The following is a 25,654-nucleotide window of genomic DNA, read 5'->3' on the forward strand; positions in this document are numbered from 1 at the left end:
CCTAAATACGGGTGTATCAATTTATAGACCAGACGACCAGCATTGATCTAACTTAATTTAGTTAGATCAGTGATTGACCGATACTTGCATCGGAAGCCGATCTTATCCCCCGATCTTAACTGCCTAAGCAAAGGTCTAAAATTCAACCACTGTCCTCTTCTGCTGTCCCGTGAGAGAAGTTTGACTAATAGACTGGCCCACCAGGTCATGTCCTGTCTGAGCCAACGTTTGCAGTTAGCAATAGTCACATCACTGTTACCAACTTTCTTGCTATTTTTAATGATATTTCAGACCAAAAAAAATGGTATTGGCCAAAATTGGAATCAGCGGGTCAGGCTTCTTAAAGTTTGGTAATCTTCAGTTGGCCAGAAAACTGCAGTCGGTTCAACCTTAATCCTAAATATGATGTTGTGTATCAAACCTCAGTAGTAAATTACCAAATGGCCAACATGTATCTGTGGACAATCTTTTTTGTAGCGCATCTTTCTCAAGCCGTATATATAAATGTGTTTTGGGGTAATCGTACTTAGAATGGTGACACACTATTGTTTTTGCTTGAATGCAACTGTATCTTGGAATATTTTAGGGTAACCAAACAGAGACAGAGACATTGAAAAGAGGAGAGAATCAACAAACAGCATGAGCAAACTGTAATTTGAGATTTAAAAACAATGATGCAAACGGTACATTTTGAATACAAATTTGACATTTTATGTGAACATTACAACATTTCTGGTGGGCAAACTGGTTTCACTAAGAAGATGGAGCATCCTAAAGCCAAGATTCAGTCTACTGACTCCTGTCGATGCACAGGAATAGCAGCTCTACTCTGAAACATCCAAAGGAGCAAGCTCATTTCACCCATGCAAACAAAAATCATTTACATTAGTTAAACGTTGTTTGTATAATTTAAAACCACTTTTACCCATTTCAAAAGAGACATGCAGAATACTGTGGTAATATTATTGAAGGATGTCGCCAAACTTAGCATTTGTGATCACCATGGCCCTATACTGTTATGATTACATTAATGTATCACAATAAATATAGCACAGATGTACACACCCTCATAATGCGATTTTGAATAGAACTGCCTGACATGACTGGGACACACAGACACCATAATGTTATATTGTTCATACATAGAGTAAAATTGTTTAGCGGATAACAGTGATTGACATATACCAAATAACACTGAACAAACATGCAACACAAAGTCCAACAATTAGCAACACTCACTGCTACACCTGTTGTAGCTAAAGCTTCGGTGCTAGTTCGTTGGACATCATTTGACTTCCATATTGCTGTTGATTTTTGCTTAACATAGAAATGATGGCTAATTATCAAAGCAACTCTAGTCCACTGCATTTTTGTCACAGTGACTACACTTAGCAACACAGTGTTCCAACTTCCAGGGAACACTGTGCTAATGGGTTTGACCCAGTTTGGCCCTTAGAATTGCCTTTATTACATTTGACATACATTTAACAAGGTATTGTCAACACTCTTCTAAGATTTTGGCATCAGACATGTTGTAGATTTGTCAGCTCAATATCCAAAAGGAGTTGTGTTAGACTGGGATTCAGTGACTACAGAGAACATTGAAGTACAGTGAAAAAACTCTTGTCCAAGGAATGATTTGAGCTTTGTTACCTGGTGTTGGATACAATTATATCATAAGGGAATGGGCATGCTGAGCAACAATAGTCAGGAAGGCTAAAGTGTTTGTACAACACTCAGTTGGTAATAGGTGTCTGTGCATTCTTAAAAAGTCCTAAATTCATGCATCTAAAATTAAGGTCTTAAAAAATCTTAAATTCACAAGCTGGCTTGTGAAATAGTCCTGTCATGACAGGACTATTTCCTTTTGTATATTCTCATTTATATTGTTTTTTTGTGTGACTTTTCCAACAGGCAGAAGTTTGGGTCATTTCGTTCTGTAGCAATCAGTTTGGATTGAGGCTACCGCTAGCTAGCTGCTAATACACCTTTGCTAGCTAACTAGCTAGCTAGCTTTTTATGTCTATCACAGGTGATGGGAGCAACAAATGATGGGGTGAAACCCAACAGTAGCGACAACCGTGACAAAGTTGAAAATCTTTCATCTTGTCACCTCTAGATTTACGAGAACAAAATTTCACATGCATGTCATCGGTCGATTGGCTGTAGGAGGGCAAGCGACTGTCCCCTCATTGTATAAATTCTGTAGGAAATGAAGGAAAGGGAGTGGCGTCGACCTCCATGTGTCGAACCCTTTAAGGGTAAAATTTATCGCCTGTCGGCCACAACATACACTATTAGTTGTGGCTTCTGGGTCACTTCTGTTGACAACCCATACGAGGCTAGGTGCGTTCTGTGAAAAAAAACATTTGCATTGTGAGGACAAGAAGCACAAAGATGCTGCCAAGAGCCACAAAACGACTCCAGAAATGTAAAACAAATTTTGCTATGCCTGATTGTAATTCAGCAGGATTCTCAGACCGTCCCATATATTTATAGTTTTTTTGGTCTTAAATTTTATTCAAAGTAGCATTTATGCAATTTTTCTTTCAAAGCGGCATTTGAAAAGTCTTACATTTGAATCGCTGAAACCTGCAGATACTCCGTGGTACTAAAAATGATCACAGAGCATCTGGTATCTGGCCTATTTTCAGAAGCAATGTGTCCAGAAAATAGGCAGTTCTGCTGCAGTAGAAATATTTTTACATTACATTACTGTGTTGGGTTATTGATAGTTTTAGTTGTTCTGATTTTGGCTACAACAACTGACAGACAGAAAGTGCTTGGCATTTGATTCCTGAAGAACAGCTGGTACATCAACTTGGCAATTTAATCACAAATCATACAGTTCCATTAATAAAAGACTTTGGGTACTTATTAATAGCTAGTAATGGCCAAAAATTGACATCATTTTTTAACGATAAACAGATGAGCAGTTGTCCATATTAAAGTGGCCAGTAAGTTTTTAGAACTTCTTGTTAGACAAGTGCTGCTCATATGCGGTGTTGATCTCTTGCTAGCAGCTCATTAATACTTTGACTAAAACTGCAAAAGAGACAATGGCGGACTGGTGAGACAACTCCACCATACTCAATAAAGATGAAAGCCTTAACAAAAACTAGTCTGTGCAATAAACACTCAAATAAAAAAATATAAAAACTCCCAATTCAAAGACTGCTTCGTGCTTTCGACACAAAAAGCTGACTGAAGCTTGCTGCCAAAGCAAACACTGAAAACGGCATAGGAAATCAACATTTTCTATGCAGACGCCATCGCAGGGCTTCAAAGGAGAGGGCAAGGACAAGATGAAAGCCTGGATGCACTGTGGTTTTTGAAATACACTGACCAGTCCTTAACTTACTGATGTCGAGATTTTTCAATCCACTGCTACATTGAGATTTAAAGGCAGGCAGTTGAATTGAAGTGCCTTCTGACGTGATTCGTAAATAGGAAGTGCGTCAGGGATAAGGAGAAGAAGAGAGAGGCGTATTCAGTATTTATAAGTGGCCTACTGGGCAAAGGCTGAATATGTCTATTACCACTATTTTCTGCCCCTATTTTAAACAAAATATAACAAACTACTAAAACAGGCCAAAGCACAAAACTTTTCCACAGTTCCAGAGAACAATTAAGGTTCTTCAAAAGTGCCCAGTGCCCTCAAAGGATAGCCAAGACATTGACTAATTATTCAAACTTCTCTTAGCGTCCACAGAGTTTCTGAAGCACACTGTAGCTGGATGACAGACTGGTAATATTCACTCTTAGGGAGAAAAATGACACATAATGGAAGAAGGCTTGCAGTTACAATGGACACACTTTGTTCTCTGGGATGGGAAGCTGAGCAAAGGAGCCACAGTCAGTTGGAGAGTCATCGGATCTGGGAGACACGGTGCCGCCTACAGGGATGCGGGCTGCGATGGCAGACATTTCCCCTGTGTGACTCTCGGCAGTAATTCCAGGTCGTTCTGTGGTCTGATTCATGTTGCTTTCTGGGATGGTTCCCATGCCGGTAAAATGCTGGATCAGGCATTTCCTGAACTGCAGCAAAAGCAAATAAATATAATATTTAGTTTCAAAAGAACTGTTTAAAATTCTCTGTTTCAGACTTTGTGGACTAAGTACTTTATTACAAATGTAATTGGGTTTGGCAGTTTCTTTAGAGGTACTGATGGACATCATGCGGTTCACTGAAGGTCAACTATTCTTAATGTATAACATTTGAAAGCCTCCAAGATGTTCCAGTAATGGTGAAACAGGTTCATCCTCGGACAGGTTTTTTTTTTTTTCATGATTTTAGGACATAAAAATGAAGCAATTTTTACACAATTCTAAGATTATAGTAATCTAACTTTAAATGTGCAAAAAAAAACCAAAAACATCGCACTTTAAACGAGTGGAGCCAAAATAAAAAATCTGTTAAAGAAATACACCCCCATGATTCAGTAGACTGTAGAACCGTCTTTACCAGCAACATCTCTAGTAGATTAATCTGTCTGATTTTAGAGGTCTGAACGTGGTGAAATTTGGGTTCTCTCTTTTTTTAGTGTTTTATAGGTCCCTGATGTCATAAAAAAAAATTTGCACAGCTTTCTTAAGGTCCCACCTCAGAATTTCAACATTTCAAAATGTTTGAGATCTGATTTTTTTTTATGCACCATATGCAACAAACATTACACAAACCTTTCCAAACAGTCCTCTTACTCCTTCAGTCATTTTCTCATTGTAAGGTGATAAGTTATAGCAGGGTTACTGAAAATGAGTTCTTTACTTCTTTACATTACGCTTACACACACCTACGTATATGCGCTGGCAAACTGCAAAATATTGTGCTTTTACACAGTTGATGATCAGTAAATTGAGTAAATCATTTAGCACCACCTGACTCTTACATTTCTTCTTAAATTCTACAGAGAGGGAGAAGGGGTGTCCTTAGTTTTTCACATACAGCATTTAAATTTTCCATAACACTCCCAAGACAATAAGGGCATTAAATGTCACCTTAATGGCAAGATGAGTAACCTTAAAACATATTTATTCTTTTAACCTAAACCAAATGATTTCATATGCATTTGGTATGAAATAATTAAAGCATGTAAAACAGCTATTTGTTATTGCTTGTAGTATTTTTGGTCAGTTATATTTATTCTAACTATTCTATCAATTATAGCTGAACCTGTGGTCCCTTACAAGATGACATGTATTTATTTTATTTATTGAAGTATTTAACTTTTTTTAGGTTTCAACCAGACACTTCAATATTTTTTAGTTGGGTTTTATGTGGCACACCAACACCAAGTATTACATAGCTGTTTTTACAAATAAAAAAAATTTAATCATGGTTTTCTTTTGTACTCAGCCCCCTTTACACTTGCACTCTGAAAGAAAATGTTGAGCAACTAATTTCCTTCGAAATTTACATGCTTTTTAGAAATTCGACCGGCAAAACAGAGATAAGGGAAGATGGATGGAGCAGAGCTATCCTAGAAGAAAACCTGTTTTAGGCTGCAAAACATTTCAGACAGGAATGGAGGTTCATCTTTCAGCCCGACAATTACCTTGTTTTAGCAGGAGGCCCTTTGTCTACCAATATTAGATTGACCTAAATCTAATTTTAGTTCCTGGCGAGAGCTGAAAAGTGATGTTCATAAACATTCTTTATCCAATATAACTGAGTTTGAGCTTTGTGTTTTGCAAAGGAGAATATGCTGTACACAGACATCCCCCAAAACACATGCAGCTGTAATAGAAACTCCCAATGAAATAAACTGAAATTTGTGAATTTAACATGACAAACTCAACTCAAATCTTTAGCATGTTCTAAATATCTTAACTGTAAGACTAAGTGAGGTGACATTGAGAGATAAAAACCTGTTTGAAACATCTCGTAAAATTAGTTTTAAACAACCTTATGAAGTGATGCGGTCCTAAGATGTTTCATAGTAAGCAACTTTTGACCTTTGTGTTGGCTGAAGGCGTTCACCCACTAAACTATAAGCAGAGTTAGTCATGCATCATGGAAATCCCCTCAGACTGTGTTTGAGCCCACCTTGTTATGTACTCTGGAAGTACCCTGTAGTGGGAAAAAAAAACCAACTGTTGCAGGTCAGCTGGAATCATATACAGTCGTGTGAAGGAAATTAGGACACGCTTCAATAATAAAATAAAACTTACAAGAGAACCTTTCAAACCTGCAAGATAGATTTAAAAAATGCAACTTCTGTTGTCTAAAAACTTAAAACTATCACAAGTGGCCATCACCTCAGTCTGCTTTGGGCTAAAATTACATAAATGTATATCAAATCAGACTCACATGTTTATCCTGTTTAAAACTTGGACATTTAGTTTAATATCCTCATTGTTGAAGTGAATGTGAACACCATTGTGGGGTAGAAAGAGCTGCCTTAGGCCTCTAGAAAGAAGCTAACTGCTTTTGAGTCCGGTAGGGGATTTAAAGAGATCTCAAAGGAATTTCAAATCTGCTTTTCCACTTTATAGGAAATAGTCTACAAGAGGGGAGACTGTAAAACAACTGTCACCATGTTCAGGTCTAGGCATTCACTCTGAAACTATTGATGCAACCGAAAAATTTCTACAGAAACTCAAAAATATTGGTGAGAATTTATCGTAATGTTTATTTTTTATTGTAATAAAAAATGCACTTAAAAATACACCTTTTATGCAATCCTGTATTGTCTTGCTTGCATAAAGTCACAGCCGAAAAGAAGAAGTATTAAATTAAATATTCCATGAAAATAATTTCAGACCAATTTTGAGGCATGTAGGTGGAAGTTTCATATGGATGCTTTGTTCCAGCAGGACCTGGCCAGCTCACCATTATAGAATATTAAATGATTTATTTTTATTATCATTAATTAATTAGACAGGAACAAATTCATTTTTGATGATTTTTGTTGCTTAAGTGCTGTTATTGACATATTTTTTACAGAGTGTTTCCAGAGGTTAGTGTGTCACATGACTCTTAGCACCGTATGTCTGTCTGAGGCAACCCCCGTTGAAATCATTTCCTGTCTGCTAAATGCTGTTTACATCCAGTCGAGGTCTTTGCAACCTATTAGTAGAGATTCAGACTTTGGGTAATCACATGGTCATCTAGACTTAATGCAGCTATTTAGCAAGAAATGCTTAGCTGTGCGGTCTCAAGACCATTTATGATCTGGCTAAAGTTATTGATATTTTAAACTTCCAAAAAGCTACATGAAAATATATTGCTACGCTCTTTATTGTGATAATGTTTCCTCATATTGCTTTAAAGAGAGCCGTTACCTGTTTGTTCATAAAGACGTAGATAATTGGGTTGTAAACAGCAGCTGTTTTGGAGAAGAAAGCCGGGATGGCAGCCGCCCTTGGGTCAAGCTCAATAGTGGGATAAGCTGTGACCAGTATGGAGAAGGCTGCGTAAGGGGTCCAACCCACCATGAACGCCACAATCATCACCACAACCATACGAGTCACCTGCCGCTCGGGCTTTCTGGCAGTTGCCAGACGACCATGAGATACCTGAAGGAAACAGAAACTATTAATGCACTGATGAATTATGTCACCAAAAGGGTTGTGTGCTTTTCTTTTTGCAGAAAAAGTCAATTTCCTGCCTTTTCTTGGTCATATACAAAATATCAGCATTTATAAACAGAAACACTTGATGAACATATAAGGAAGAAAGTGTAAAGATGCACAAATACCAAGTTTGACTAATTTGCCCAAAATAGTCAACATATTTTGGGGCCTATATACGATCGTCTTGCATAGCTGCTGCTCATGGGAATTTGTTCTGGTCTGAATGGGCACTGTTGTTTGTGGAGAGACCTGATGACCATGTTCCCTAGGGCATTTTATAGCAACTGTCTGATTTGGGATCCTCAACATCTGAACTTTGTTTTTTGAAGATTATTTGATTCCATTGGCATTTTCAGGCGACTCCCTACAGGATGTTGATTTCTCTTTGTTCTGAGCCTCACCTGGTCATAAAGGACGATGATTAGAGAACAAGGTTCCAGGGACATGTGACCAAAATGAGCTTCCTCTGTAGTATACAGTCTCATAACTTTCTCCTTATTGTACTTAATTAAATGTCTCAGTTTTGATGAGACATGTAGCTCTGTGCTACACCGGAGACTGGAATTACAAGCGCCACTTCAGCCAAAGTTTTGGAATCAGGGAACATTTCTCTATTTGAAGTGAAGTCGGCAAGACTCTAACCGAGAGGAATTCCCGATCTTGCTGGTTTTTCAGCTGTAAAAAAAGTTATATATTCTGCAAAACTGCAATGGAAACACTTTATTAGTGTTATACTAGTCAAGTGAACAACAACCGAATGTTACTGCTGGTGGAAAAGACAAAGAAGACGACAGGAAGTCATAGGAGGATAGCACTGAACCATGTTTTTTAACATTTAACTTATTGCATGAACAATCTTTTGACAGCCTTTCTAAATTAAAGAAAATGCTGTAATTGTGAAAATGACTAGCAGCATATTGACATTTGTAATGGAGAGGAAGCTACTGAAGGTTTTTCCAATTACAAACTGTGTAAAAAAAATTATAATTGACCATGCACTTCACAACTGTATATCTATCATCTAGCACTAATGCTGCAAATCATAAAAACATTAATTCTATGCAGCACCCTGCACACAATGTCTTCCAACTCAGAACTGACCTTTCTGAGCTTCCTGAGGAGCTTCCCATAGCAGAAGAAAATCACTCCAAGAGGGAAAATGAAACAAGTGATGAAGAAAGTGATGATATAACTGTGGTCTGTTATGTTGGTTGAATACCTGTGGAAAGGAAGACAAAAAAAACCCATTGATAATCACTGTAAGCTATTTAGTAGTTTACTGTTACAGTATTTCTTGATAAGGTAATAAGCGGATGCTTGGATCAGCTGCTACTCTAATTGAGTGTCGCTTTAAGAACCAGAAGGCAAACAATCAATTCCCAGCTATGAGACGCTGTGAAATTCAGGAGCTTTTATGTGACTCAAGAGAAACATCACAGTTTGGCTCCTCATTTGAGCTTTAGTTAAATGGAAAATTTCACAGCTGAGACCAATCTCTGTGAACACTTAAGAGCCCTCAGGACAGCAATTTAGCCTAATTAAGTTGTTTCCATAAGAACACCTACGAATCTCTAATGAAACACCATTCAGATTAATTTCTAGGGATCCACCTGGCAGATAGAGCAGCATGATTCTGTGCCTCCATGTGAACAGAAGAGTTGTAGTAAGGCCCAGACCAGGAAATGTTGCTTCTACAATTTACCAATTAGATAAGTAGACTTTTAGGTGTCTATTATGAGTTAAAAACTCAGTTTTACAGCAGTAGTGTGATGTAGGAGATGTATTTGAATGCACCATAAAGGTGCAGCTGTTTATAGCAGTGGTGCTCAAACTGTTTGCTACAAGGAATGTTAAATTCAAAGTACTTAGGGCACCACAAAATTTAGCTCTCATTAAAATTTCAAAAACTACTTTATTTTTTTCATGTTTACCTGTTCAACAATAAATTAATCAGACAGTATTTTTACAAAACAAGCTAAGTTCCTGATTTCTCAGGAAAACCGATCAGTGTCTCAAAGGTTTATCTGGTTGAAGAAAAATACAAACGGCAAACAATTTCCTAATTTTTCAAATTGCATATTGCTCACTCTTTGCTTTATTCCAGCAAATTCAATAAATGGGTGAGCCTCTTAAACTAAATCAAAATATTATTAAAGATGAATATATGAATTTGTATCTTTTTAAACAGTCTTACATTAGTGAAAATTGCACCCTAAAGGCTTTTTGTTTTTTAAACGTGTCCAGACCAAATTCAAGCCATTTTTGAATTGTGATCTCTGGTCATGTCAAATCATTTGCCTCTGCTTCGCACTTTGGACACTTTCATTAGAGATTTCTCCTTTTCCATTTTTTTTTATATAGTCTGTCCCTTTCAGGCAACAAGTGAGGTTTCACAAAATTTTATTTTTTTATTTTAAACAGAGACACACTGTGAGGTCAACTCAGTTCTATGTAACCCAATTACCATAATGCCATTTGAACATTTAGCAAGCTATCTTTCCTTGTATGTCGGTTATCAGTGTGAGCAGGCATTGGAAATCAGCTGCAGTACCTGATCTTTCATCAGACTGATTTCAATTAATTAGATATTTAGTCTTCTCAATTGGTTAATTGGACAAATTGAGGTCAGTAAAGAAATTAGGTCATCTCAAAAACAGAAAGAGCGACGTTTATGTGTAAATTCTGATACTAGGACAAAAAGTTGATCTATAAAAATCCGCTAGAAATTATTTCTATTTGCTACAACTTGCAGTCTTTATTTAATAAAGTGTAATATGCAATTAGAGTGTCATCTTGATTATTCTTTATTAGCTCCTAATGCATCATCCTTAGTGTGTTGTGATACTGTGTCATATTAGCAGCACCAGGTTCTAAATCAATAAGGTGTCATCTTAGGTACATTTAAGAAATTTTGTGTTAGTTATATTTGCAACATGGTTTTGTAAACATTAAAAAAACATTAGTATTTTGGTATTTGTCCCTCAAAAAAGGCTTTCCCAACTATATGGGGTGTTCTGGCACCATGAATGAAAATTAGCATTTTTTTCTAACTCTGGTATATTTTCGACAACATTGTACGTTCGTTAATATGAACTGTCCCATTTAAATATAATCAATCAATATGAATATAACAAATATAGTAGACTATCATAAAGTGTTTCTACAGCTGGAGGGAGATATACATACACCTATGTAGTTTTAATTAGTTCCATCTTTATAATTTCTTTAAATGTTCAAATATTTAACTCTTACTGTCATTAGCAACCCCTGAAACAAGCCCTTTGGCTATTAGCTCCTTTGTCTAATTGAGTTAATTAGCACACCACCAGGTTATATTTCTCATTAAATGAATTTAATGAGAAATATTAAATATTCACACCCACTGATCTTTTCTACTGTTTAACATATTACAACAAATTTCAATGTATGTTTTTCAGGTTTTATGCGATAGATCAAGATGAACCATGATGCATAACAATGGAATAAGTTTGAAAAGTTGTGCCTGCCTTTGTATTCAGTGCCTCTATGAAGAACTTCCATTCCAGCTGCAAGTTTTCCTCCAGGATTGTCAGTTATTTTGCTGCATCCATCTTGACATTAACTCTGACTGAGTTCCCTGTTCCTGCTGCAGAAATCATCCCCACATCATGATGCTGCCACCTCTATTTTAACCGTGTTAGTTTTGTCTCTCACATCTGTTTTGATTGAGAGTCTCATCTGTCAAGAACACCTCCTATCACTTGTTTGATGTTTCCTCTGCATTGAAACATCAATGCATTGAATATTTCTGTCCTGTCTCCAAACAGGACAGAAATATTTTTTTTCTCTTTCCAGTCTTCCATAAAACTCCATAAAGATCTGTGAGGAACACAAAATAGTTTTCTCCAAACTAAATTGTATATCTCTGCAGCCCCTCCAGAGTTACAGTTAGCCTTTTAATCCATGGATTCTGTTTATAACCAAACTCTCCTGTACTCTGCAACTTTCTCCCTGGCCTGCTGTGTTCTTTGGTCTTAATGACGCTGTTTGTTCAGTGCTGTCCTCTAAAATCAGCATTTTACTGAGAATAAATGACACCCAGGGGTGCTACCCTGCATTATTAGCTGAGTTTTGAAGTCAACTGGTTGCACTAGATTTTATTTAAAGGCAGACCAGTTTAGTCCTTGCTGTTAGCATTAAAGCCAGTTTGGCCTTTACTCTTCTTTGTTTGTAGTTTGCATAAGGGGAATAATGTCTTTTCAACTGTTCTAATCATATTTTTACCATAGATTTCAACTACGAAACTGTTATTTTGACACATGCTTTCGTCTCGCACATGAATACAGCTGCAGGACAGATGTGTGGTCTACTCATTTCCAGTGTCAAAATTTTTCACATTAATGAGGTATTTAAATTCACCAGACTGATGATGCTGCAGCACCTGGACCACACACACACACACACACGCACACACACACCTCTGAAATCTCTGATCTGCTTTTAACCAAATGCCTTCAGTTGTACTTACATTTACTCTGCTGCACTTATTTTAAAATTACTTGTAGGAGTAGATTTACTGCACTGTAACTTTTGACTTCTTCTTGAGTTATATCATTTTGAAGTAGTGCTACTCTACTCACCAGTGGCATTATGCACCCAGAGGTGAGCCTGGTCATCCATGTGTCTGGACTCTCCAATGAGAGAGCTACTAATTGTTCTGTGTGAACCGTTTGTTCTCCCACATTGTGGTTTCAGAAAAAAAAATTCTCCTTTCTGGGCTTGATTTCAAGACTCGGTTCTATAGCCGTATGCCTTTGATCAAAACATCTAAATAGCATTATCCAGAAGGCTCCCTGAGGGCAGAGGGTTACAGCAGGCCTGCTTCTCAGCTCCCTTCATGAAGCGCATTCAGATTGAAGGCCCAGGGCCGTGTGCAACATGTCTATTATCTTTATCTGTTTGTGTAAAAGGTATGTGGATAAAAAGTAATTATCTGGAGGGTATTATTAGGCGGAAACCGACCGAAATTAGCTTAGTATATTAAAAAAAAGTCCATAAGACTTACTGCTTGTAAAATTCTCCCCAAAGTCTTCCATATTTTGTCACAATACAACCACTGAGTTTAATGTCTTATGTTGAGATTTTATGACATACCACACCACAAAGAAAAGTCATTCATAACTGAAGAAGAAAAATATAATCAGAAAGGGTTTTCAAAATTTTTGCAAAGCAATCATATTTATTGATGCTCTTGTGGAACGAATAAGTGGAGAAAATAGTAAAAACTTAAGTTTTCTGATAATGCTGTCAGTTTTGTTTTATTATTTAACATTAATCAAATTCTTATTGCAATAAGAATTATTTCACTATACAATAAAAACCTGTTCCTAGGTCTGAAATATGTGATGAAACCTGAAACTGCAAGTTGTTGCTAGGTAACCAGAGATTGAGTGGAGTTGCTAGGAAACCAAAGAGTGGGTGAGTTTGTTGATTTCACCAGACTTGCTTAGCAGACTATAAGAAGTTGAGCAGTTCACACTTTTTACATCCCCCAGAATGCTGTGCAGTTCTGGATCAGAAGTGAAATTATTGGAACATTTATGGGCCATATTTTCTATTCATATTGATCATAATTCTATCGTGATATATATATTGTTTTTGGTTTATTGCCCAGTCCCAATTACTAGGTATTTATATAGAGCAGGGTACCCTTCATACAGCTGCCACTGCCCACATTAGCAACAAAATTTGAGTGTCTCACCAGTCGGGCTCGCAGGTGGTTCCGATCTTGCTCACAGTGTATCTGTTCCAGCCCAGAACAGGAGGGAAGGTCCAGATGAAGGAAAACGTCCATACGAACAGCAGGCCCAGGATGGCATGCTTGGCTTGCAATCTAATGTTCCCCAGCGGCCGACAGATCACAAAGAAGCGCTCAAAGGACAGGACGGCCAAGGACCACAGGGCCACGATCCCTGAGGAAATCAGCAACCACAAACACACCGGTGATTAATGTGTGTGATTCAGAAAAATTAGCTCACGAGGGGGTTTCGCATCCTTTTTTGGATGCTTCTGTATTTTTAAGCAGACATCCCAGAGGTCAACGTGGCTGCGCTGTTTCTGGAAATACTTTAATGATCTGGATTGGGTGGGTTCTGCTGCCTGCTAATGGGGCTAAAAAAGGCAGCCTTTAATTGTGGTAATAAGTCACTCTGAGAGACTGGAGTTAATTACTTATCCCTGTGTAGTCAGGTAGTCTTTGTATCTGCCTAATAGACTTAATGCAAAGGACAAAGGAGGCAGGTGGAAACTGGCTGTTTAATTACCGCCCTCTTTTTAACAAGAGCATCTGGCATAAAGGTACAAGAGTAAAATTAGCACCATCAACGTCCAGAGCTGTTTTTTTATACATCTTCAGGAAGTTTCAAACCATTTCAAGAGTGTTGTTTGAACAAACCATTAAATCTGGTGGTAGTTTTACTTTTATCACAGCACTGTAGATTCAAATACACTGCAGAAAGGCAGGAAATGTTCAATTAAAGCATTGATTTGATTTTAATCTGGTGTAATTTCCTGATGAGGACGTCCTCCCACCTCCAGGGGAACCTTTCTAAAGGGGAATCAAAAGAAAAGCATTTTTCTCCTCAAAGTGAAAGAAAGAACAGACTTCTACATGAACTATTCAGGTACTCCTGGTTGCATTTATTCTCACCAGATTCCCATGATCCTGCATTCGGAGCTCCCTCTGTGCTTTAGTAAAGGAAGGCCCTTAAGCAAAACCCAGTGAATTAGTTAACCTGGTGATCACTGGGATGGTAACGTACTTATGGCAAGACATGCAGCACAGTGTGTGAGAAAACCCCAGTTGGACTCTGCAGATGATGTGAGCATAACTTTGACTTACTCATGGTGAATCTGTTTTTATAGAGCGCAGCACAAAAGCAAATACTTTGGAGGTGCAAAAAAGTAAAAAATTAAGGCAGGTATCTGATTATTCAGCATTTTGAACGCTGCTTCTTTACCCCTGAACAATATATGAAAAATTAACTTTGAGATTCACTAAATTTAGCTTAACCTGAAAGCCTCATCTGTCAAATGTTAGTCCAAAAGTGGCATTTTAACAAAAAATGTTAGAAATATTGCCTATTTTTATTAAAGGAATAAAGGATTTTATTTTACTTTTTTCTGTTCCTTTGGGAATTTTACTGAGAATGTGAATTTAGCAAGATACTTAGCTGGTATAAGGAAAAACACACTGTTGGCTCACCTTTTACTTTTTCATGCTGCATAGTTGTTGTCTTTTCTAACTTTTTGGCAAAATGACTTTATTTTTCACATGATTAAACTCCAGATTTTATAGTTTGCATGTAAATGCTACAATGATACACCTTGAGTTTAACTTGCTACTTACTTACTATCCATAAAATGTCATTGTTTGGTACATTTTCCATGATAAACAAATCATTAAGCTTAAGAACTTTCATAATTTTTATAAAATTGTAAATGAACAGCGGGTAATTTAACTTTTCAGAGTTTATTAACAAGGGGCAAATGCTCTGATACAGAAATGAGAATAGTCACAAAATTCCTTCCTTTTCAGAGTTTCTGTTCAATCAAACAACCTGGAGCACAGTTTATGTTTCTCATGTATTTGTGATAATGCTTAAGAACTAGAACTGGTCAAAACTGGCCTTCAGGAACACTGGCAGTCATTATTAGCCTGCAAGCACCTGATTGGTGCGTCCCTTCTACATCAGATGTGAGTCAGTTTAGACTTTCAAATTTTACACGATAACCTTTTCAGTGCATGACTGCTCAGAGAAACTGGGTGAAATTGCTGCACTCAGAAGGTCAAAGTTATTATGACATTTTTCACAGATATATACGTCTTGGATTCTTTTCCAAGAAGTTCCTGTTCATGAGCAGGTGACAAATGGCAGTTTTAAGGGGATTCTGGGAATCTGTGGAGTAATTAAAGCCATCACACTCACCTGTAAAGCATGTGATCTGAAAGAAAACTGGAATTCTGATGCTGAGAGGTGTGGAAACTATATTTATCCATCCCTATACTTATAGTAGCCAAAAACTGCAACCACTTTCAAAAAGCAGAAGCTCTTTTATGTGTTTTGCAGAGAAATTTTACCATAAATCTCCCGTTTTTGTTACAATCTACAGTAACTTCTATTACCAACCCTAATAATTTGTTTGCATGCACAAAGTAAACTTCACAATCAGTTCTCTGTTAAACTATATCCACCAACCACAAAATGTCACTTCATTGTTTTTATGTCTTATATCACAGAGATGCACCAATCAATCTGCCAGGCATTGGAAATAACTTCGAATGATTGACTGATCGGGTTGAGCAGCATAGCAAGACAAAATTAAAATATTTGTTAAACCAATCAAACATAAGGGCTTCCACAATTTTCTAAACACATGAACACATGTTCGATGCAATTGTTCAGTGAATTAAAACAGATACTAGGATGTTTGCTTTGAATCATAAATGTAATAATATTGTAATTTATTCATTTTCCGATCGATTCAGAGCTACTTCTAACAAGAAATCAGAAAAGAATTGTTTTTTATGTGTTATAATCTATGAAGATAAAAATTTGCAAGAAAAATTGAGAATCAATATAAACCAGAAAAGTCCTGATTGGTGCATCTCTACTGCATCAGCAGAGAATATTTTTGATTTCACTAAATGTCTTATTTATTTATTTTTTTCTTAGAGTATGCCTGCTCAAGCAAGCTAAGCGGACTTCCTGAACTCGAAATTATTCTGACATATTTTACAGATATTAATTTCTCATTTGTCCCTCTTTGTAAGAGCAGGTGGTAAAAGTCAGCTTTTCGGGGAATTTTGTTGAAGTTATCAAACTCATCTGTCCAGATTCTGACGCCTACAGATGCAGAGTTTGCAATTTATCCGTCCACAGAGTCCAAAAAGTCCAGAACAAAACTCTAAACCTACCAAAGAAAGTGACGGCAAAGCCCTCCAAGACACAAGCCCACCTCCCGAGGAAGAAGTAGCCCCGGGCGTTTGTCAGGAAACTTATCAGTCCGCCGGTGAGGGACACCAGAAAGTCCGCGATGGCCAGATTAACTATGATGTAGTTGAGGGGCTGTCTGAGCTGCTTGAACTTGAAAGTGACAAACATGACCAGGAAATTTTCGGTCAGAGACAGCGAGGTGACCACGAACATGACAACGGCCAGGACGGTGAAGTTCCACGGCGCGATGTTCTTGATGGGTCCGCTGAACGGGTCGTCGGTGGTGGGGATCTCCGCTGCCACGGTGGAGGAGACCGCGTTCACTGACAGGCTCAGGGTGTCCATTGTCCACACGCGAGGAAGGGACGCCTTAAAGGGTAGAAAATCCCACTTGCTCTCTTTTCCCCATGTTCAGAAACTTCCCTCCGGAGTCGGAGTCACTCCTGGAGACTGTGGCTGCGCCGCGCGTCCTGTGCGCTCCGGCGCTCCGCTTCCACAAACTTCTGCTGAAATCCGGACATCGCAAAAAGCGCCACAGAAAGACAAATCCGCTTGACTTAATCAAACAGTCGCTACTGTAAAAGTGGGGCTCTGGAGCAGAAGGTGTGAGATGCAGTCAAAGGCGATGATGGTGCGCGAAGAAGCGATCGGGGAGGCATCTTGGAGGGTCTTATATAGAGGCAGCCCCTGCATCACTGCTGCTGCCCTGAGGAGAAGCGGCGAGGCAGCTGCTTCCAGCTCCTCTTACCTCCGCGTTGATCACAACAAAAAGCTCCTGCTTGAATCCTACATCCCAGTTTGATCAAGACCGGTGTTTCCCCCACGCAAATTAAATGACCGAGTAACGTTTACTGTCTTTTACTCAAAAGAAGTGGCACAAAAATATCTAGTTGACATGAGAATAAACTTATTTTCAATTCAATTCACTTTATTTATACAGCGCCAACAAATTTCTCAAGGCACTTTGCAAAAAGATTCTAATTGGTCAATTAATGAAACCCATCAGGTTGCATCAAGTCAGTGAGTCAATTACAGTGAACAAATAAGGATTCAAATTCAGAAATATTTTATTGATCCCAAAGGGAAATTGTTATTGTAATCAGAAGTGGTAAAAGTTGGTTTTTTTGTTTTTTGTTTTTTTCAAAAAAGTTACTCTAGTAAATGTAACTAGTTACTACCCAACTCTGGTTGGAACTCGTATTAATTAAAAATTCACAATTCTTCCACAAGAGAAATAAAACAAAGTACTGTAAAATGTTTTCCCCCTCTTAGAATCACTGCTAGTTTTATTTTTTAGTAGAAAAAGAATTTTCCAGATCTTACATAAAACTATTATTTAACATATAAGTATTGTGATTTAGACAAACAAACCTAAATCTAATTGCATTGTAGATAATTCCTGCGAATCAAGATGGAAAATATTGACTCACCCAACCTTGAGGGAAAACATTATGGAACCACTAAAGAATAAAAAAAGAGTAAAAATATTTTTATTTTATAAAAATAAAAATAACAATTACTCCTTTGTTGTTCCTCTCTGGCTTTGAATTCTTTGTAGTTTTGAATTTACTCATAGAAAAGCGCTGCTGTATCAGTCAAGTTTCAAAATTTTTGAATTGCAGGTTTTTACATTGGCAACCTACATTTCTGTTTTAACTGCGTGTTCCTAAGTTTTTATTGTTTTTTTGGTGAGCAATTTATTATTCATGGGTAATTAGGCACCTCTGTGGACTAATTGGTCACAGTGGACATCCAGTATTAATCAAAATTAGGTTCATTTGTTCCCCTCTCATACTGTTATGGACCAAATACATGTAATTAGATCATGGTGGACTTGAGCCTTCTTGGTTCCTCAACAACCTAAGCAATATCCTTTCAGTTAGCTGTGATTGTTAGATCCTTATTCCAGGCCATGTAAAGTTGTGATGCATCTAAATAACGGATGCTATTCTATTCATGCTATTGTTTGAAATTGGCCGTAGAAATGGTTAAAAAAAAAAAACTTTCCCAACTTCTGTAAATCCATAACTTTCCTTCTAAAATCTTAACTGAGTTCCTTGGATTTTCTAAATGTTCTAAGTGTTGGTCAGTCCATTGTTTCACTCAGTTGTGGTTACTGTTTTGAAATTAACAGGCCTTTGCTTCGTCAAATCAACAGGTACTCCTGAATTTGAGCTCCTTTCAAAATGGGCTCTTTTAGGGCTTTTAGTCACTTTAAATCCAAAGAAACTGCTGCCGGCCACGCCCTCAACTCAGCGCTTCCACTCGCAAGTGAAAATCACTGCAAACTGATGCACAATTATATAACCGTACATCTTTGGTTGCTAGGTGATGTGCAGAACATGCGGATTTCTGACATTATATTCTGAATGTTTTTGAAACGGCTCATTTTCCAAACACCAAAAAAAAAAAGACCTTATAGTCAAAAAACGGCTGACTGTTGTTTTTTTTAAGAGCTTGGACTGTTCTTAGAAGGAATTAAGACACAAATTCAAGTACAAAAATGTACAAAATGTGAATTTTTTTATATGTCCCCTTTAACACTTCTTAAAAATGTAAAACGTACTGCATCCAGTTTATGATTTTGTTGTATTCTCCAAACCTATGAGATTTTTCAAAGCTGTTTTTTTTTTTTTTTACCTTTTATCTGCAATTGAAGAAATTAAATTCCTGAAATTGAGTTCAGTGCTCAGTAGAGGAGCAAACTTAAGGATAATTTCTACACAGTGAGTTTTTGAAAAGTCTTTGAAGTCTTAAGACTTAAAATTAGCTCCACATCAATTCCAAAAATCCTACAAACATGACATTTCTACTTTGGTTTCCACATTAAGATGAGGAACGTCAAGGTCAGGTCTGCACAGAACCTTTCGCCAAAGGTGAATCTCCATCTCTGCCCAGTCTTTGATCTAGTTCCGTCTTGTGGAAGCCAGCTTGTCACACCTCAGTGACCATCACGTAAATGAGGATTTATTGCCCATTCTGTCTGTCAAGACCTCCGTATGAGAGCTTTTGTTTGGCAGCTGTTTTAAAGCACCGCTGCCAAGTTCAACCTTGTGCTTTTCGCAAAGAGTCAAAAAGAGCTGCTCCAATTAGTCAAACTTTCACTAAAATACTTTCCATGACTTTCTGTAAAACTTCCACGATGCCTTTTGAGGCACCGCTGATTGGATTACGGCTTGCAGTGGACTACAGTGTTCATATCTCATCAGACCTTCAGTACATGTTTTTCAGTTCGTCATTTGGACAGCTCTTCTTTGAAACAGTGTTTGGGATTCATTTATTGATGAATGTTTGAACTAGCAATTAACATCTCAGTATATCAGAATAAAATGTTTGGCCAAACAGTAGCAAGTCTACAATAAAATGCCTGAAAAGTGAAAAGAGTCAAAGCACCATGAAGATCAGTGCAGCCAAAGCAACATTGCAAAGAAAAAACTAGCTTGTGGTGTTCTGGCCCTCGGAAGCATTCAGTCAGTTCTTTAGGTTCTTTTCATCCCTGATAGTCCAGTTGATTCAGACTAATTGGGGACCAAAATTGCAACAATTGTTACATTTTCACCTGGTGTGGTTCGCTTTCACACCGCACTTTCAAATGAATCAAAAATCCTGTTCCCCTTCTCTCCTGTGGTGGCGCTGCTCTAAGAATCACCAGAGGAAACAACACAAAAATCGCTGAAGAAGACACTAAGCACAAATTTCTTTTTCATAAAATGTAAACACAAATGGAGTGGGGTCAGATTTTAGCTGTTGTAGGATTTCTCTTTTGTCTTTGGTAAAAGACGACGACTTAGTTCTCCTGCTATCGTTGGACTGATTGGTTGATTTTATTTTATTTATCCAGAATGCCATGTTCTGTAGTTTGCTTCCAGTTTTTGGAGTGGTCTGCTTGTTGCTCACATACGCATTCAAACCACACCAGAGTTCATTTCAATCGAACCCAGACCTAGGTTTTCATGCGGACCAGAGTGTGAATGCGCCCTTACTATCTGTTTGTGTGTTTTGATTGATATATTCTCACAGTTTGGACCCCAAGCACAACAAATAAAAACATTAGCTCCAATTCCCTAGCATGGTGGTGGATGGGTGATAATCTGGAGGCTGTTTTGCAGTCACAGGACCGTTTCAAAGTGCACTCATTAAATTGACCATGTAAAGAATTTATTTATTTTTTTTTTTGTGGGCTCTAGTGTCCCTTGATTTTTTGAAAGTAGGCTGACAGGAAAGGGGGAAGACATGCAGCAAATGTCGCCGGGTCCGGGAGTCGAACCTACGACGGCCGCTTCGAGGACTCAAGGCCTCCAAACATGGGTCGCGCTGTCCCCTACACCACCACGGCACGCCCATGTAAAGAATTTTATAGTAAAATGTGAGATCATCTGACCCAAACTGGTTACAAAAATATTGGAAATCAATGTGAGTCTGATAAAGCTGCAGAGAAAGGGACTAGCTAAAGTTGTTGCTGCTAAAGTTGTGTCTTCAAGCTTGAATGAAAATAGATGTTTCCTGACATCTAACCACATGTATTTTCTGTCTTTGGAAACTACAAGTTGATTCACGCCTTAACCAGAACAGCAAGGTGTCTCTTCTAATTTGCATGCTGGGCTTTTATATGGTTGTGTTTTCTTGGTGGTCTCCACTTAGCATGCTCCAACTCACCGACAGCGTAAGGAAACAGGCTCTGGGATTTTTGCATCAGTCTGAGCAAGTCTGTGATTACAGTTACATAGATGGTGTTTTTCAGATTTCTCTCACGGAGCTGTGTGCTTATCAAAAATGAAATAACAAATAAAAATGGATTTTGTGTTCAGTCAGTTTAAAGCCGCGCTGTATGCGATAACCATCAAAGAAAAACACTCTGGGCCTCAAAAGTAACTCAAGGTTCTACATTTCTCCATTTTTGAATCAAATATAGATGTGAGCAACCAGACTTCCATCTGAAATCAGTGGAGCTATGCAGCTAGCATGTTTTATTTCCCACTTTTCTTTCTTGATGAAAGTTTCACAGGACAAATGCTAATAATAATGCTAATAATGAGAAATATTTACATCCATTTGTAAACACACGCCTAAATCTAAAGGATACTTGTGCCCACTTATGCTGATGCATCTAATTAGAGGTTTTAAGAAGTTAGAAAGAAAAAATGTCTCAGTTTTTCCATGTTGTTGCCAGGTAGGAGCAAATTAGTGCTTTGGTGTCACAAGGAGGGGATGCAAATGAGCAAAACGAGGCATTATGTTGCAACTGATGTCGCAATGTTATCGTCATCGCAAGATTTTCTAAGATCATGCATCCCTGAACTAACTCAATGGACTCATTTTGATGTGGATGCTCTACTGTAAGCTTTGCTTAGATGACAAAGTTCCTCATCCAATTTCTAAGGCTAAAGAAGAGTAACATTGAGGTTAATGGAATGAGGTAGTTTGTCAGACCTAAATCCTGCAAAAAAGAAGCTGTTACCAAACAATCACTGAGAAATCAGGGGATTTGAATGTTTTCTGTAAAAAGAAGTGAAAGCCAGGTGGCCAGCTACAAGTACTTTACCACAAGGATTTTCTAGCAAATTCTAGGTCATATTTTACTTGATATCAAATACAACTTGCACCCAAGTGCATCTCCGGTGCCAGGGTGACCCAAAAAGAGGAGTGAGCTTTTGTTGCAGCAGCACTCTTGAATGCAGGATGTATCTGTCAAACTGTCAAATGAAAGACTTGGCTTTACTTTTACTAATGAAGTGCATGAGAAAGAGCTGAGCAGCAGCTGAAAGGCTGTGGGTATATTATATCTTCAGGGTAAGATATTAATTCAAAGATTTTCGGGACTCATCCAGTAGATCCGACTTTACGGTGACTGTCAGCTTCCAGGACTAATTCAAACTGATTGGGAAACCATTTGACAACCTGCTTTGGAGAGCAACATTTTGAATGCGGAGACAGAGAGGACTGTGGGATGGCAAAGTCAAAGACCAAATTTGTTGAGTCGTGTTTGAAATTTCCAGAATAGAAAAGCAAACTGAGATTCACGGAGCTTCATGCAGAAGTGGGGTCAAAAAGCGTCTGTAGGTTAAGCTTTTAAAATGTCACTTTGGTAACAAAAAGTATTTTGCAGGGAACACAATAACAAATAAATCAAAGTAATATTTAAAAGCTTGGCTTTCTTTTTTATTGCTAACCTTGTAAAATCTTTATCTCAGATATGTTTACTTATATAATTAAAGATGGTAATGCTTTGTAACTTTTGCCATGTTACAACCACTACCTTAAATGTATATTATTAAGATTTTATATGATAGATTCAAATTAAAGCATAATTGTGAAGCAAAATTAAAATGACATAATTTTTTTGAGGATTTTTTTAAATCAATAAAATCTGGAAGGTGTGGCATGCATTTTTATTCATTGCCTCAGTCAATAATTTGCGACATTTTGCTGTAGTTGCATCTGTAAAACTGTTGGAATAATCTACCAGCTTTGTGAAACTTTGGATAGAAATACTTTTTCTACTTCATTCGTCTTTGCAGAATAGCTCCTGCTCTGTTAGATTAGATCAGGGGTCTCTAACTCCAGTCCTTGAGGGTTGCTTTCCTCCAACTTTTAGATGTGCCTCTGCTGCACCGCACCTGAGCAGAATAATTAGGTCATCAAGGCTCTGGAGAGCTGATCTACACAAGGAGGAGGTCATTAAGCCATTTCATTCCAGCGTTTTTGTACCTGTGGCACATCTAAAAACTACAGGACTGCGGCCCTCGAGGCCTGGAGTTTGAGATTCCTGGATTAGATGGATTGTGTTTGTGAACATACATTTTTTTCAAGATTAGATTCTCAGTTGGATATAGGGCTGGACTTTGACTGGGCCATTCTAACATATAAATTTGATCTAAACCACTGAATCAAAGGACAACTACTTGTGCACAAAACACTTCTCAGTTTATTTGTTCTTGGAAAAAATTGTGAAAACCTCGTATAATTCTTCCTCCATTCTCCCAGTCACATAAAATACAATGAGATTTGTCTGTGTAACATGACAGAAGCTATAGATATTTTTGCTTTAGCTTTGGTATTATGGTAAAACGTATGTAATCTGTGAAACAAAAACAAATCCTTTGTTTGGTGGGTTTTGTTTGTTTGCTTCACTTTTCTAAGAAGATGCCTCTTAACTGAGCTCAGAGAAATGCTTTAGCAACCCACAGCCAGTCCCTCTGGTCAGCCTGCTTTCTTTAGACATAAATGTGATTAGGCTGATTTTTTCCTCCGTCTTAGAAAAACGCCCCCATAAAACTATTGTAATATTGAAGATGTTGGTATATATTTGATGTAATGATATAAATCGATGACAGGCCGTCAGTGAAAGGAGAAACCAACTATTTAATATAGGTGAACTGTAAGTTAGAGCATTTTCTTCTGATTTTAAATAAGTAAGTCTAAAGGTTGTGAGTTGTATTTGCCCTTTGAGGTTCTTTTTGTGCCATTACACAACAAATAATTTTTTGCTGTTGTTATGTTTAAGATGCTTTGAATTGAGTGATGAATAGTTTGGGGAGAAATAGTGTGAAATATAAATCACTTTTTTAAGGATCATAAATCAGGAAACTAAAAAGTCAGACCAAGCCTGAAATGACCGGCCAGAAAAAGAAAAATATGGACCAGTGAATATCTGGGAGAATGTGACTGATAATCCAGTAGGTATACACTGTAAAATATCACCAACAGGTGAAGTTTTGGAAGAAAGAAACTTATGTGAACATGGAAGTAGCTGAAAGGACAAAAGTAAACAAAAATCTTATGGGAAAAAGAAAAAACTTTTGTCACTGTATAAAAAGCGCTGATATTTTTTGTATTTTATTTTGTAATATTGGTTTCGAACTTACCCTAGGAAGTGACGCAAGTCTCAGTTAGTGCTGCGCTACCGCTCAAGAGAGCAATTTAATATACTTCCGGGTCAGTTTTGCTACAGTCTTAGCATGTGAGACCGCATTCCTGGTGTAGTCCTGAGAAGTGATGCTCCGAGTGTTAAGTTGATGACAGAAAGTAAGTTACCGCATTCAGCGTGCTGTTTGTTCATTCTAGATTCAGTTTGTTATATGTGTTAACGACGGGAGAACGAGTATGCGATGTTGTGGGGCCCTCTGAGCGCCGGGAACTCAGTTGAACCTGCTCAGCCTTCGTAGGTTTACCTTAAATCCCATTGTTTGTAGCTGCATTTCGGCTGCATCTGTTATTACTTTCCATTGAGTTATTGCGGCAGATATAGTAATTACGGGCATGCGCTGCCAGCTGCCGCCATTGTGTAGTGATTTTATCTGGCCACATGATGGCGCCAAAGTGCCTCTTATGCTAAACTGAGCCGAAGGGCTGTCTGTGTTTTCACCGAGGCTGCGCCTAATGATGTGACCTTTACGTAAATTGAGTTATTTGTGTATGTTGTGGATTTACATGCAAACGTGGATGGTTGAGTTTATTTCTCATTATATATTTTTGTTTGAGTTTGTATTAGTTAAACCTCTATTCCGGTAATATGTTAGCCTAATGGCAATTTATTTGTTATTACAGACTGCTGGCAACACTGAGCATCAAGACAAATAAACCAGCTCACATCTGAAGTTAAAGTTTTGATCTCATGTCCTCCTTCCTGTATCCTGACCGATACACCATCCTGTTTGCTGCAAATAACTGAGAACCTAACCTAATTAACAGTCACATTGTTTACTATATAGCCACACAGTACATGCTGGTGTACTGAAAACTGTGTATCGCACAATGCCAAATGTGGAAAAATGTAGTTGATTTGGGTGGAATATCAAATCCTGACACTTCTTTAAAGTGTAAAGTTTGATGCTCTGAATAGTGCGCGTGTATCGGGATGAAGGATGTGAATCTCAGTGTTCTGGTGCATCAGGATGCGCTTGTGCTGTGGCATCACTGTCTTTCTGTTGTTTGTTGTTTTTATTCAATAGTTAATGACTATATGGGAATTCAATTTCAATGCTCTATAGTTGCTTTTCCTCTGAAGGGACATTTAAAGGCAACCATTGTGTTTTTTGAAGATCGGTGGCTTATTATAAAGTTATTCTGAGTTAAAACTGGTTTTAATTTGGTTTTAGAGCTTA

General features: G+C 37.8%; 1 protein-coding gene and 1 long non-coding RNA gene across 2 annotated transcripts; one reads left to right on the forward strand and one right to left on the reverse strand.

The window, feature by feature from the left end:
- Positions 1-632: 632 nt before the first annotated feature.
- Positions 633-17,318, reverse strand: valopa (vertebrate ancient long opsin a). Its single transcript, XM_032552278.1, has 5 exons — positions 16,532-17,318; positions 13,316-13,526; positions 8,677-8,794; positions 7,285-7,518; positions 633-4,038 (listed from the first exon to the last, which is right to left on the reverse strand). The coding sequence occupies exons 1-5, from the start codon at positions 16,893-16,895 to the stop codon at positions 3,802-3,804; spliced, it is 1,164 nt and encodes a 387-aa protein (XP_032408169.1). The 5' UTR covers positions 16,896-17,318; the 3' UTR covers positions 633-3,801.
- A 7,055-nt stretch (positions 17,319-24,373) lies between these two features.
- Positions 24,374-25,153, forward strand: LOC116713673 (uncharacterized). The gene is made up of 2 exons (XR_004337905.1): positions 24,374-24,575; positions 25,098-25,153. It is a non-coding gene; the product is annotated as an uncharacterized LOC116713673 (long non-coding RNA).
- Positions 25,154-25,654: the final 501 nt, after the last annotated feature.

The sequence above is a fragment of the Xiphophorus hellerii genome, chromosome 22 (genome assembly GCF_003331165.1).
Source record: "Xiphophorus hellerii strain 12219 chromosome 22, Xiphophorus_hellerii-4.1, whole genome shotgun sequence".
NCBI lineage: Eukaryota > Metazoa > Chordata > Actinopteri > Cyprinodontiformes > Poeciliidae > Xiphophorus > Xiphophorus hellerii.